Genomic DNA, 15343 nt, shown 5'->3' on the forward strand with positions numbered 1-15343 from the left:
GATCCAGCTAATTCTTTGTGGCTGCAAAGGGCTGAATTATGAGGTTTCTCAGAATCAGGTTTAATCAACTCAGCTATAAAGGTACTTTCCAATAGTTGGGGCTCCTGTCTGAAATTGAATGGCCTGCCTAATGAGTCAGTGACTTGTTCCCTTATCCTGAGTACTCAAGATGTGGGTTGATCTGTGTGATTGATTCTGGTTCGGAGACATTTGGGGGATAAGATTTGGACTAGGGTGAACTCTGAGGAACTTCCAACTCTGTCGATTCTATGATTCTGGCCACTGAACTGATATGGAGTAATTTCCAGGATTTATTGTTAAGTGAAAAAGCAAGTTGCAAGAGAGAATTTGTAGGATTCGACTGTTCGTGTTAGAAAGAAGAGAAAATAAGAAAAAATATATATCAAAAAGAAAGCAGAAATGCAAAAAAGAATAACCCAGAAAATGATGAAATAGTTATCTCTAGGGGGTAGGAATAAGGTAGAAGGATAGAGATGAGAGTAAGACTTCTCTGAGTATACTTCAACTTTTGAACCATTTAAATGTTTTAAATATTCAACAATAAAATTAAATTTAAAAGGAAATAAAAGCAAAATCTTTAAAATCGACATAAGACAATAACAAATCGTCCTAATGTTTATCAAATGTATAACATTACTACACAGAGAAAAAAAGAATTCAGGTAACTTTTGGGCACTATGCTTTTTGAGCACTTTGTACATCCTTGGTGACTATATTCTAAGGATAAAACTCCAAAGAAATCTTCATAGATACTTTGCTGCTAGTGGATACTGGGATTGTAATTCTGAAACTGTTTTGAATATTGAAGACATTGGGAGCTGAGGTTCTCAGTGGAAGAATAAAAATATAAATATAGAATGCGGGAAGAGGAGGAAGACCTCTAGTATTAGAGCTCATTTGGAGGTGTAAGTGTGACTCACGACTTTTAAGCAGTATATTAGGTTGAACCACAGGAAATTGCCAGTTTTAGGCCGTAACTAGTCAAATATCAGCAATTTCATACGATTTAACTCAGTATTTTCTAATTCAGCTCACTAAAAGGGCCTAGAAGTAATGACACCTGAGTAGTAATGAGCACAGCGATCTAGGACCCTATGCTGGTTTCTACATAATGTTCATTCCCCACTGAAAGAAATCTGGGCTCCTTAGGGACATGGTGATTATTAATCTGGGCAGGAAATGTATAAGGTGAGCCTGAAATAGTTGGTATGCCAAACAGCCTAGAAGTGCTCAAAACTTGTGGAGACACATTGCAAGCACACAGGGGATCACTTGAAAGGGCCTCCACCAACCTAATTTGGGACAATTTGAGTATCAGAAAGAACAGTAATGGTAATGGATAATACATTTAATTTTTTTTAAGTCAGTGCATCTGTAATAATACTCGAAAAGAAACCAAAAACAAACAAACAAAAAAGTAGGGTCAGTGCAGGAAAAGCTCTTGACTTTGAAGAGTCAGCTCATAAATACAGAAGGTATTATAGGATTAGAAAATCACCATTTTACAACTTGCGAAGTTATGATTGATTCAGGCAAAAATCATCAGTGGAAGCTAAAATCACTGGCTGAAAGGTTCTTTGAGAACAGGATATTCACATGATCTAAAAGTCTTATTCCACAGATTACTTATTAATTATAAAGAGTAAAAGGTAGTCTTATAATAGAAAGATCTGGCTATTAGCACCTTAGCAAATCAAATCTGGCAACCTCACAGTCTGTGCCTTCTGAAGGAATGCAGTACGAAGTGCACGCTATCCCCTGTGAAGTATTCACGGCAAAAGTTCACCGTGAATCTAGTCAAGACTTAAAACCTAACTTTCTGTTTGTTGGAAATTCAGAGAGGATTAATTTTGCCACGTTTGATTTATTTCTGTCCTTTCCTCTCTTCCTCCTTCCATGAGGAAACAAGCTGATAAATCTAGAACGTGAGATATTCTACAAAACAACTGGCCTGGACTCTTCAAAAAAAAAAAAAACGTGTTATATTTTTTAAAAATAATAAATAAAGATAGAGGGAATAAACAGACTAAAGAGACATGACTACCAAATACTGTGTAAACCTTGATTAGAGCCTAGATCAGGAGGAAAACAATTTTGTGAGACAATTGAAGACATTTAAATATGATCTGTAAATTGGATATAGGAAATTAATCTTAACTGTGGTGGTAGTATTCTGGTTCTGTAGAAGAATGCCTTTATTCTTAGAAAACACATGCAAAAGAATGGAGGGGTAAAGTATCATGATCTGTACTACATAATTTAAAATAGTTCAGATGTAAAAAAAAAAAAAGCTAGGTATATGAAGGGAGGAACAGAGGGAGGAGAAAGATAAAGCAAATATGTCGAAGTGTTGACATTTGATGAATCTTAATGAGAGGCATATGAATGTTAATTTTACTCTTCTTTAAATTTTCCTGAAAGTTTAACATTTTTCAAAATGAAAATTGAGGGGAAGAAAGTTAATTTTAACATATTCTCTGAGTGTAAACCATGGCTTTCCTGGCCCACGCGGTGGCCTCTGGCTCCCAGGGTACCAGGCCAACCTTGTCCTGTGACCTCTGCTCCAGGGTGTTGTTTTTCTGAAGTACAAAAAGAGGCACAGAATGGCGAGGGTTCAGTGAGTGGGTGAGTAAATGAACATAACAAGCGAGACCATTTTAGTCATTTCTGATTCCGTTCTCATCTTATCACAGTCCTTTGGAAAGTAACCTAGTCACGACGTTCACTTAGTCTAGAATTTTGCTAAAGCTTGAGGTAGACCTTTGGTGGACCCTGGATTGAAAACCCCTAGTTGGGTGACAAGAGCCTGCCCAGAGCATTGCCTCCGTTCTTTCTGTTCTCCCTGTGGCCTCCTATGTGTCGTTTCATCACTATGGGGAAGTGGAGGGACAGATGGACCAAGATCTCCTTCTGCTTTAAATAGACCTTAGTCTTTTTCTGTTCTGAAAAATCTGTGGTTTGTGTCAGACTTTTTAGCATCTGTTGTGGCAGTAGAACTGAGTGAAAGGGTATTAACATATCCACAGCTGCCATCAGAAAAAATAAAAGGTCCAGCCCTGCTGCCCTGAGGGGCGCTGATTCAGGTTTGAATGATGCTCCCTGCTCCCTTGGCCTTCGAGAGGAGAGGTCGGCCCATCCCTGAGGAAAGTCAGTGTGAAAGGGAAGCTCAGCTGAGTTCAGCGTCTGACTTGACTGGTTCGTCCTAGCACCCATCTGGCTGGACTCCCCACGTGGTGCTCCGTAGAGACGCATTACCGTGGTTGAAGGCTCCAGCTCTTTAGTTATTTTTCCTGCTCCGGTTTACATAAAATTATCTGGTTTCTATATAAACTCTGATACCATCTAATCTAAGAAAGTGGTAAAAACTGTACTCTTTATCCTCCTAAGGTTATTTCTTAAATACTTTCCATCCCTTTTCACCCATTCACCATCACTGACCCAGATCCTCCTCACCAGAATTGCTTGTGAGCAAGGAGACAAACCCAGAATCATGGACAGAGGAGGGCCTCTATAAATTTTGTTAGTCTGGAATTGGTCCCTGAACCACAGTTTGTAAAACACTGTTTTATGAGAAAAGAAGATGGGATGAAGACAGAAAAGGACACCCTTGGAAACAATAACACTGTGGTGTGACCACAGGGTTGGACGCCAGGAGGTCATGAGTTCTAATCCTAAGTGTATTTCCCAAGTCACAGTGGCAAAATTGAATGGAAAAGTGCTAAAGAGAGCCCTTTGGTCATTTTTTCATTCACGTATCCATCAGCTATTCATTACATGTGTGCCTTCAGTGTGCTGGAAGAGATACACAGATAGGTCAGGATCAGAGCCAGACCTTGAGGAGCTCTCAGCCTTGTCACAGTGATAAGACATGTCCATAAGTAACCACCAGCATGCCAGGGGTAGTGGTCAGTGCCATTGAACTGGGGCAGGTTGCAGGCGTGGGCAGGGCAGCTGGGGGAGAGGCAGCTTCTACTCTCTGGAGCCATGAAGGTTCCCTGGAAAAAAGATGGCATTGCAGCCAGGCCTTTAGAAGTTAGGTAGGTCTTAGACGTTGGAGATTGGTGGGATAAATGTCCTAATGTTGGGAACAGCACGAACAGTGTTTCAGGGACCAGAGGGTGTAGAGAAAAGTTTGTCATACAAGGTACACGTTGGGAATGTGCAATCTGACTAGAAAAATACAGGCCGGGGCCATATTGTGAAAGGCTTTGAATTCTAAGCTGAATTTCTATTTTAGTCAGTAAGGAGTTGATGAAGGCTTTTTTACCAAGCACATGCTTTAAGATGATTAATCTGGCAGCAGCCATGACCTTGGGGAGAGCAATTTCTGTGACGTCGTAGGGGCCATGGCCAAAATCCAGTGAGGTAAATGGTGACAACGTGGTGAGTAAATGTTGCTGTGGAGACTAGACAGCTGCTTCCAGCTGCAAGGAGGTAGAGATGTTGGTCCCCTGAGGAGGAAGAGGACGCAAGGTCAGAGGAAGAGTGTGTGAGTGACAGAGGAACAGAAGTTCTTTCTATGCTTTTGTTATTTCCTGGGATTCTTGGCCAGGTCATAATGGATTATAGAAGGCTTTTAGTTATTCTTCATGTGTTCTTTTCTCGGACCAATGGCTTCGAGTAAAACAATCTTCGAAGTTTTCTGTCACTTTAAAAAGTTCGACTAAGCCCTTCAGTCACGTGCCTTCAGAAATTCTGGTTACATAACGCTGCTCTGAACTGGAATTCTGCAGCCTCATGCACTGGAGCCTCATTCTTTCCCTCCCCCACCTGGCACTCTATTTTCTGTGGGTCAGGGTTAGCTTCTTTCTAACCATTGTTGCGGAACTCTTTAAATATTTGGTCTCACAGGTTCTAAAAGCTGGCAGGCCAGGCTGCTCCCTGCAGGTTGTGAGACCAAAGCCTTCCAGAAAAGGAGCCAGTAAAATCCCAAAAGCATGTTAACGGAGTTTAACAGCTGCATGGAGCACTGCCCCTGTGGGGCCGGGCTCCCAAGTGCTGAGGCCAGCAGCCCGCAGCCGCTGCGGCCCACAACCAGGAGGAGCCCTCCTGCACCACATCGTGGCCGATTCGTAATTGTGGTGATGACAACAGATTAAATCACTGGCTCTCAGCACTGAGGACTGGGGTTTGTCAGGGTCACTCACTGTTCCCTTGCTTCTCCCAATTGTCCATAGCGAGAGAGCAAGTTTGGAGTCCACTGCTACAGTACAAATACTTGCTGGGAGCTCTCCAAGTTTTACTCTGTCTAGAAGTTAGTTCTCTTAGAAGCCTATACTGAATGTCTCTCTTTCTTCCAGCATCCCCTCAATACATGATTCTGAAATGTAACTCCTCAATATATGTGTGTATGTTTTTGTACCCTAGTTGTTTTTTTTTTTAATGATTTAAGGCAACTTGCAGATAAACATATAATGCAATGAATAATTTTTAAATTCGGCTACAGGGCAAAAGGATTATATGAATAGGAAAATTAGGTACACCCAGGATAAAGGTTAGTTCACAAAGTTCAAACTACAAATAAGATCCTCTGGAAACAGATCATACGTGTTTTTCTGAGTTTTCTAGCAGGCAAAGCAAAGAAGGAAACTTAAAAGGATAAAATTCAAAAAAAAAAAAAAAAAGGATAAAATTCACATGTGTGTAAGGTACCAGCAAACCATCAGCTCAAGAGAAGAAGAGTGAGTCCTTGCACTGCATAAACTTGCTCCGTAAGTGCTCATAAAAGGGGCACTGAGTGAGCAAATGAGCAAGGCCCTCATCAGCTTCCCTGCAGCGAATAGCATAGCCACTTGTTTGACTTCTTGTAGTATTCCATGGGGTAGGCTTGGTGGTAAGGCCCCATGTGACAAGGACTCCACGGGAGGCCTGTGCAGGGTGTTTCAGTCTAGTTTATCACCTTTCAAAGGTGTCTGGGAGATTCTGTGCCACAAAAAAGTGCCAAGATCAAATGGTTCTGGCAAGAACTATGCGATACCAGCATACTGAAGGCTCTGAGAAGTCCTACTATTAAAAAATTGGGACTTCCCTGGTGGTGCAGAGGTTAAGAATCCTCCTGCCAATGCAGGGAACACGGGTTCGAGCCCTGGTCTGGGAAGATCCCACAGGCTGCGGAGCAACTAAGCACGTGCGCCACAACTACTGAGCCTGCTCTCTAGAGCCCGCAAGCCACAACTCCTGAGCCTGCGTGCCACAACTGTTGAAGCCTGCTCACCTAGAGCCCAAGCTCTGCAACAAGAGAAGCCACTGCAATGAGAAGCCCACGCACCACAACGAAGAGTAGCCCCCACTCGCCGCAACTAGAGAAAGCCCGCGCGCAGCAACGAAGACTCAACACAGCTAAAAATAAAATAAATTAAATAAATTAATTTAAAAAAAAAAAGAGAAAGAAATTGGCTCAGCATTTACCAAACTGATTTAATCACAAGACCTTTTAAAAAAAATTAAAACACTTACTGGGAAACACTGATCTAAAACAGGGATCAACAAACTTTCTGCTAAGGGTCAGATAGATATTTTAGCATACAGTCCTGTCAGAACTACTCTACTCAGGGCTGCCATTGTATCCAAAAAGCATGACTGGATTCCAATAGAGCTTCATTTATGTATACTGAAATTTGAACTTCATATAATTTTCACGTGTCATGAAATAATATTTTTCTTCTTATTATTATTTTTTTTCAATCATTTAAAAAGACGAAAACCATTCTTAGCTTGCAGACCATTCAGAAACAGGTGGCAGGCCCAGTTTGGTCTGTGAGCTGTAGTTTGCCGACCCCTGATCAAAAATAATGTTTGGATGGTATGTCTTCCAGCAAGTTTTCCTGAGTACCATTCCTCAGAGTTGTTTTATTTTTATTTTTTAATTATTTTTTGTGTGTGGTGGTTAATTTTTTTTAATTTTATTTATTTATTTATTTATTTATTTATGGCTGTGTTGTGTCTTCGTTTCTGTGCGAGGGCTTTCTCTAGTTGTGGCAAGCGGGGGCCACTCTTCATCGCGGTGCGTGGGCCTCTCACTATCGCGGTCTCTCTTGTTGCGGAGCACAGGCTCCAGACACGCAGGCTCAGTAATTGTGGCTCACAGGCCCAGTTGCTCAGCGGCATGTGGGATCTTCCCAGACCAGAGCTCGAACCCGTGTCCCCTGCATTGACAGGTGGATTCTTAACCACTGCGCCACCAGGGAAGCCCTATTTTATTTTTATACAGTAGGTTCTTACTAGTTATCTATTTTATACATATTAGTGTATATATGTCAATCCCAATCTCCCAATTCATCCCACCCCCCTGCCTTTCCCCCCTTGGTGTCCATACATTCTCTACATCTGTGTCTCTATTTCTGCCTTGCAAACCAGTTCATCTGTACCATTTTTCTAGATTCCATATATGTGCGTTAATATACGATATTTGTTTTTCTCTTTCTGACTTACTTCATTCTGTATGACAGTCTCTAGGTCCATCCACGTCTCTACAGATAACCCAGTTTCATTCCTTGCTGAGTAATATTCCATTGTATATATGTACCACATCTTCTTTATCCGTTCGTCTTTCGTTGGGCATTTAGGTTGCTTCCATGAGCTGGCTATTGTAAATAGTGCTGCAGTGAACATTGGGGTGCATGTGTCTTTTTGAATTATGGTTTTCTCTGGGTATATGGCCAATAGTGGGATTGCTGGGTCATATGGTAATTCTATTTTTAGTTTTTTAAGGAACCTCCATATTGTTCTCAATAGTGGCTGTATCAATTTACATTCCCACCAACAGTGCAAGAGGGTTCCCTTTTCTCCACACCCTCTCCAGCATTTGTTTGTAGATTTTCTGATGATGCCCATTCTGACTGGTGTAAGGTGATACCTCATTGTAGTTTTGATTTGCATTTCTCTAATAATTAGTGATGTTGAGCAGCTTTTCATGTGCTGCTTGGCCATCTGTATGTCTTCTTTGGAGAAATATCTATTTAGGTCTTCTGCCTGTTTTTTGATTGGGTTGTTTGTTTTTTTAGTATTGAGCTGCATGAGCTGTTTATATATTTTGGAGATTAATCCTTTGTCTGTTGATTTGTTTGCAAATATTTTCTCCCATTCTGAGGGTTGTCTTTTCGTCTTGTTTATAGTTTCCTTTGCTGTGCAAAAGCTTTTGAGTTTAATTAAGTCCCATTTGTTTATTTTTGTTTTTATTTCCATTACTCTAGGAGGTGGGTCAAAAGAGATCTTGCTGTGATTTATGTCCAGAGTTGTTTTAATTTAGACTTTTATTTTTCTGGCTTAAGAGCAGATTTTCTTAAAAAAGTGTAGTAGAGGATTGGTTTGAGTGCTTACAGGCTAGTCTAAGGTTTTTCTCAGAAACGATGTGTGGGCCCTCTCAGAAATGACATTTACAAACTAATAGTTGAAGCCTTAAAGTTTTACCGTGTCACACATGGCTGAATTGATTTGAGGCTGGAAGTGTTTTAATGGGCATTATTATTCATTCACAGAAATAAAAGTCTCAAAACACCCAGAGACATTTGATTTTAAGAAAGTATAACTTCCCAGTCAACTCTCCAAGTAAACCAGGAAACTGTGGCCCCCATCAAGCTAAGAGTATTTTTTATTTTAACTTGAGGAACGTTCTTTCAGTTTCTTGTGTTGTCATTATGATGGTTGATGGAGAACCCAAACTTTCCCACCACCAAGTCTAACATTTCAGTTTCAGTTCAACAGGTATTTATTGAGTACTCAGGATATACAGTGCATTTTGCTGGCTTTTATGGGGGATACAAAAAGGAACAAGAAGCAGACAGTTCCTTCTTTACCTTGTGAATCAAGTTCAAGATCCTCACCAATTTAGAGCCCATTACCATGGTATCAGGATTAATTTCACTTCCTTGTCTCTTCCTGTCAGCATGCATGCATTCATTCATTTAACAAACATTGGTGAGTTGCAACCTCTGTTCATAGCACTGTAACACAAAGCCCTCCAAGAGCTTGCTTTCCAGGGGACATCGGTGTTTCTCTTTTCCTCTGGCACTCTTGTGTAATTACAGTTTCTTTTACATAGTGAAACAAATTATTTCTTTATCTCCTGAGACCTCAGCATTTATGTTCCCCACACTGTATGTGCCTATTCTTGAGATGTTTAGTGAGAAGAGTGGATCTTCTGATGAAGCACTCTTCCTGGGACTGTGCTCTAAGTGCTCTCGTTCCTCCACCTGCGTGGCACCCACCTTTCCCTCTCCCCTTTTCTTAGTGTACCAGTGAGTAGATAGTTTTACCAGATTCATCATTTTAAAGCTATTAACTATATTAAGCAATAGGAGTCTATAAGATTGTTGAATATCCTTATAAGCAGTATTATGTATCTGATTATTTTTTGATTGGAGGAGATTTTATACAGTGTTAATTTTTTCCACTTATAATAGTAATACTTAATCATAGTGCAAATTTGAAAAATATGGACAAGTATAAAGGAAAAATATTAATCCATAATTCTACTACCCATCAATCAATTCTATTAACAATTTTTTTTACTTTCCTTGATTCAGAAATCACATTTAAAATTTAAAAAAAAATTTAAATTAATAAACAGTAAAATTGACCTTTATTTGTTGTACAGTTCTATGAATGTTGACACGTATAGGTTCATGTAGCCACCACCACAATCAAGATACAGAAAAGCTCCATTCCCTCAGAACAAGCACCCCTTTCTAATCCTACCTTCCCCAAGCCCTGAAAATCACTTATGTCTCTGTTATATAATTTTGTCTTTTTGAGAATGTCATATAAATGGAATCATAGACTGTGTAAGCTTGTGAGAGTGGCTTCCTTGACATAATACCTTTGAGATTCATCCAAGTTGTTGCGTGTATGAGTAATTTGTTCCTTTTTGTTGCTCAGTGGTATTCCATGGTGTAGATGTACCATAGTTTGGTTATCCATTTATCCACTTACCATTTAAGAGTCTTTTTTAAAAAAACATCTTGACATTTCTGAAATCCTGAAGTACTTTAAAATCAATGTATATATTTAACGTGGTCGGGGTTTTTGTTTCCCCAAAAAGCTATTATTGAATTGATAGTGTGTCCTAGAATTAATACTGTCTTAGAATCAAGGTGTTATGGTGGTGAGATGATCAGTGTGGAGGATCAGAGAGGGCTGGTGAGGGTTATCAGGAGTGAGGGAACGGAGCAGTAAGGGGACAGGTAAAGGAAGGCCCCGAGAGCTTTGCAGCCCAGCACCCAGAGCTGCTGGGCAGCCTCTGAGGGCTTTGGGGAAGTTTTGAGCAGAAGAGCAACATAGGAAATAAGACTTTAAGAACAAAGCCAACTAACTGTGGTGACTGCCAGGATGTCCACCATCATCAGTGTTGATGAGGCAGGAGGGGACCGGGGAATGGCAGCAGTGGGGCTGATAGTACTGGAGGGAATGGAGGAAGAACTTGAGGAGAGTCCAGTGGGAGCAGGGAATGCTGACTAGAGAGCCTGTGTATGGGGAAGGGAGGCTGGTTCCTGCTGAACACCCTGACTTCCAGGCCAGTGCCTCGGGAGACGGGGCAGGAGGTGTGGAGAACTTAGGACCAACTGCCCAAATCTTAGGTATTTGTATGGTGTGAATGGGTAGGTTGGGTGGGTCATGTTATTTGGGAAATTCTAAAGCAAAATGAGAATGTCCAGGGGCTTCACAGATTAAGAATGAGATGTGCATAGGAATACTGTGTGGAGATAAATAGGCATAGGGTGTACTTAATTATGTGAGCTTGAAGTATATGATTATTTCATGGAAATAAACTGTGATTAGGGCCATTTCCAAGTAGAATTGCATCATGGCTAACTGTATGGGCCCAGAGTTTTCTGCAGAACCTATTCTTGAGTCCCATCCCCCTGTGTCACAAGCCAGATGGTTTATTCTTTGGCACACCCCACTTTTGCAAGATAGGAGAAGGGGCAGTAAATCATCCTCATATAATCCTTGAAGGACAGGTTCCCATCAGCCACTGAGGAAGAGGGAGGCAGAAGAAAGAACTGACTGTTGGAGAGTAATTTGCCAAAGGGACTTGCCCCTCTTGTCAGGTAACTTCTTGGGAAGCCTCATTCATGGAAGCTGCCTCACTTCCACTTGCGCACACCTGTTCTAACTCAGGATCAAGGAGAAGTAGGGGCCAGTCAGCAGAGAGGAAGAGAAAGACACTCAGAGACAGTACGGAGCCTTGTTATCGTCCCCCAGTTTACGTTTTATTAAAGATCCCCTGTTAGAGGGACAAGAGGGAAGTTACTCCCCACTTTGTCTACCATTTATATATTTGCAAAAGAGCTGTTCTTTAAAGCTGTACTACAGTGGGGTAAAGTTTCCGTTATTAGTGGCCTTGCTAATTATGTCTTCAATCTTCCCTAGAAAAGACTGTGTCTTCACCATCGACCCATCAACTGCCCGAGACCTCGACGACGCCCTCTCCTGCAAGCCCATCGCTGACGGTAGGCTGGAAGCTTCTCTGCCCTCTAGGTGGCAGGCAGCGTGCACCCCTGTGTGGCCAGCCGGGCTGCCTGGTACCCCTGAGCCTGCACAGTATGTGACCGAAAGGTTGCGCTGCCCACTGACTTCGTGAGAGTGAGAATAAGAAATGTCCCCTTGCTAGGACCCTTCTCAGGCCTCAGAAGGGACAGCAGCGCGGGCAGAAGAACTAATTTCAGGCCTGGCCCTGCAGGAGGCTGCAGTGAGGGCATAATGTGTTAAAGAAGGCCCCTAAGCTCTGCTTCGGAGAAGCACAGAGTTTTTTTACCTGAATTGAACGACACACTGGGGTGATTCAAGGGGTGCTGTCCAAAGACGTGCTCAGCAGAAGCGGCAGGAACGCCTCCCCTGAGGAAGCCCCTCAAGGCCTGAGCTGGAGAAGCTTGCTCCGCCCCCCGTAGGTCTTCATCTGTCCAGCAAGTTGCAGAAGGCAGCTGTTAGAGGCTCCTGCAACATTCTTTTGGGATGGAGCCAGAAAGGAAAAAGTGGCTTGAATGCCAATGGTCTTTGAAAACTATCATAGGGGGAGGGGAAAATGTGTGAGGTATGAAAAGAGCAAACCCTAGCCATGCCTTCCTAATGGCCCTCCAGATGAGCCGCTGAGAGTCTGGAGCTGCTTCCTGCCCCTCACTGGGGTGGGGTCTGGTGACTGCTGTGGCTTTAGTTATTCTCCGATAGGGCTTTGGCACTCACGTGGCCTTTGATGGCTTGCCCATGATGGCATGCAGTCTTGCGGCTTCAATCTCCTGCACAGTGTTGGTGGCCCAGTGGCCTGGTCTTGGCAGACACTGCAGAGATGTTCACATATTCCATTAATGCAGAACTTCATGGGCTCAGCATGTTGCCTCTTCTCCATAAAAGACAGTGAGCTTCAGTAGATACAAAGCTGAGAGACAGAAAACATCACTGCCCAGAGATGCTTTCATCTCCTTTTAGTGAGTCTTCCTTGAAACTGTGGGCAATGGTGCTCAGTGTTTTCAACTAAAGAAAATTGAAAGGAAGATAAAGCATAAAGAGAGAAAAAAAGTTCCCATGGAAATTTCAGAGGAATTATATATTTTTTAAATCTAAAGTTTAAGCAGCCTACTTTAAAAAGCAAATACTACGTTGGTTTCTTATATCCTGAGCAATCTTTGCTGCATGGAAAGGCTTGGGCATATCACTCTCACATCCACTTCCCTGAGCCCCAGTTGAAAAGTGCCCCCCCGGCAGAAAGCCAGGTGACACTGGACCTTACTTCCTGTATTTCCTTTCTCTCCAGCTTCATAGCCCTGCTCTGTTTGTAGCCTAATGCTTGGAAACAGTTGCTTCGTTTATTTTGGCCACTTCTACAGTTGTTACTGGTGGAAGGGTAGGCCTAATCCCTGTTAGCCCATCTCAGCTGGCCCACACGGTATTCCCCTCGCAGGGACACCAGGGAGCAGGCACATGCCTTGCCCCACTCACTCCACATGCTACGCGTCACGTCCAGGGTGCCAGCTTACCAGCAGAGGCTGCGTGTAGGGAAAAGGTGGAGCAGGAAGGATTGATTGGGGACAAGTTGTACATGTTTATAAATTTCCAACCAAAGAATATGCTTTGTCAGACAATCTAAAACCAATTGTTTTCAATCTGCTGTTCAGGGAGAGCACTCATAATGAGGGAAATCGTTTAGCAGTGCAAGATGAAGGAAAAGGAGAGGAAGCAGAGGCAGAGAAATGAGTCAGAGAAACATTAAAATTGTTTAGAGATGTAGGTAGAAGAAAGTGGACTGGAGGTGGTGGCATTATTATTAATGGGGGTGGGGAGGACAGCTGTGAAGAAGGGGTGATGACAGAAGAGAATCAATGGAAATGGATTTGGAGTTGAGGGAGGGGAATCCAAGACGGGGCAAAGGTTTCAACCTGGATGGCGAGGAGATGGCATCTACAAGTTAGAAATCGGGAAATCAGGAGGACCAGCTGGTTTCGGAGGGAGCATGTCTACATGGAGCTGTGTGTCTGATGATATGTGTTTATATAAGCTGCTGCAAATGCTCTGCAGAGGAGGCTAAATGTGTGCAGTCCGTCTAATCATACACAGAGAGCCATGAAGAAGAGGAGATAACTCAGCAAAATGCAAACAGTGATTTTATTAGGATGATGGGTTCATAAGTGATTTTTCTCTTTTCCCTAGTTTCCAAATTTTTACAATGTGGTAATAATAGCTTTATAATGAAAAAATTTTGTAATAAAAAAAAATTATGAGGTGCCAGAAATCACAGGCTGCCCAGTAGCCGCTGTACCAGGTGATCAGATACCTTCCATCTGCGTAGTTATTCTTGCATTCCAGGGGAGTAATTAACATCTGGTCATTTGGCAGAGCAGCAGCAAAGGGACATGGCAGAGGAGTCGGGGAAGAGCCTGAAAAGGCCTGAGTTGGGCAGTCAAGCATTTTTATGGTGGCACTTCTACAGTTGGCCTTTGTGACAGCTGTTTCTGCCAAGGCCATTTATCCAGGGAGATGAAAAGTGAAAGTCATTCCATTTTGGATTGGGGTGAGGCTGGCTGAGTTCAGGTTCTGGTAGTTACCAGTTCATGTCAATTCTTGCATAGAGGAGAAAAAGTTTAATGTTTCAAAAAGCAAATAATGTTTTCTGGGCATATTTACGTCATCTATAACCATTTTTATTTAAAGAAAATATAAAGGTTAAACTTTCCTTTGGTCCCACTGAAATCATCTGAATGACTCTTCTGTGAAGATAAAACGCACAGACAGAAGTAATTTATTTAGTTCTTACTCTCCCTTTCTGTAGAGTTCAGAACCCCCAGGACTTGTTACCAGTATCTCCTATAGGTGCGAGATTTAGACATTACAGTCTGCAGGTGAATTCTGCAGAAACACAGTGACACCTGCTCCCCAGTAGGTCATGTTTAGGTTGGAAGGCTGAGGAGGGGGTGCCCTCTACCCTTGAGGAATCTCAGCTTTGGAAGAGATTCTACCAGCCATCTAGCCTGGTAATTTTTCACCTCTTACAGCCTATAAACACACTTGAGGGCAACATTCCCATGAGCATTAACCAGCCCGCTAACTTTAACATGGAGTCTTTCACTTTAGCTCAAGAAGATATTTAATAATGCAAGTGAGTAAGACTGGTTATAATGATCACCCAGAACCTAAAGACAGTAAATCACACACTCCAGTGTTCGATTACTGTAACAGACCTTTGCAACACACCTCACAGTTGACTTCACCGCTCAAGTGTGGGAGTGCCACAGTTGTCACATCACCCTCTGGTTTTCAGATTACCTCTACAGCATCTACTTACTGAATATCCAGGTTGCACTTTAACTGTCTACCTTACAGGCAGCCCATTTGGCCTTAAGATTGCGTGACTATCAGGAAATCCTTCCCTGTAATGATCTGAAATACCACTGTCTTCCTGTAATTTTCCACTCGTTGGTCCCATGTATGCCCCTTGGGAGCCTATAGAATAAGTCTTGCCTCTCATGTGACAACGCCTCAGATACTAGATAATGGCTGTCATGTATATCTGAATTACAGCTTCCCAGTTAAGCATCCTGTATATTTTTCTATGTCCTGTAGCTTATTAAGTTTGAACCCATTTCCCGTGTCATGGCGTTACTTCTGCCTTTATGAGCTCTGAGGTAAATGGCTGCCTGTATCCAGACTTCTCCTCCCTGGCTGCCAGGGCACGGTGACTCTCTCCCAGCCAGTTCCAGCCACCTGTTCTGTTCAATTAAACCTGCATCACTGCTTTGCTCTAGTCTCTGAGAGAGGAAATTATCAGTCAGACAAGTCAGGACCTTTATTCAGCTTTTAGTTGATTCAGGCTCCCAACAGATCCTACAGGAAA

General features: G+C 42.4%; 1 protein-coding gene across 7 annotated transcripts in view; it reads left to right on the top strand.

The window, feature by feature from the left end:
* Positions 1-15343, top strand: part of DIS3L2 (DIS3 like 3'-5' exoribonuclease 2) — a 371579-nt gene that overhangs the window by 217329 nt on the left and 138907 nt on the right. For all 7 annotated transcript variants that reach the window (XM_059928940.1, XM_059928939.1, XM_059928944.1 and 4 more), the window contains one exon: positions 11392-11471. In XM_059928940.1, the coding sequence (XP_059784923.1) occupies positions 11392-11471 (80 nt within the window). The remainder of the gene's footprint in view (positions 1-11391; positions 11472-15343) is intronic.

The sequence above is a fragment of the Balaenoptera ricei genome, chromosome 7 (assembly GCF_028023285.1).
Source record: "Balaenoptera ricei isolate mBalRic1 chromosome 7, mBalRic1.hap2, whole genome shotgun sequence".
Classification (NCBI taxonomy): domain Eukaryota; kingdom Metazoa; phylum Chordata; class Mammalia; order Artiodactyla; family Balaenopteridae; genus Balaenoptera; species Balaenoptera ricei.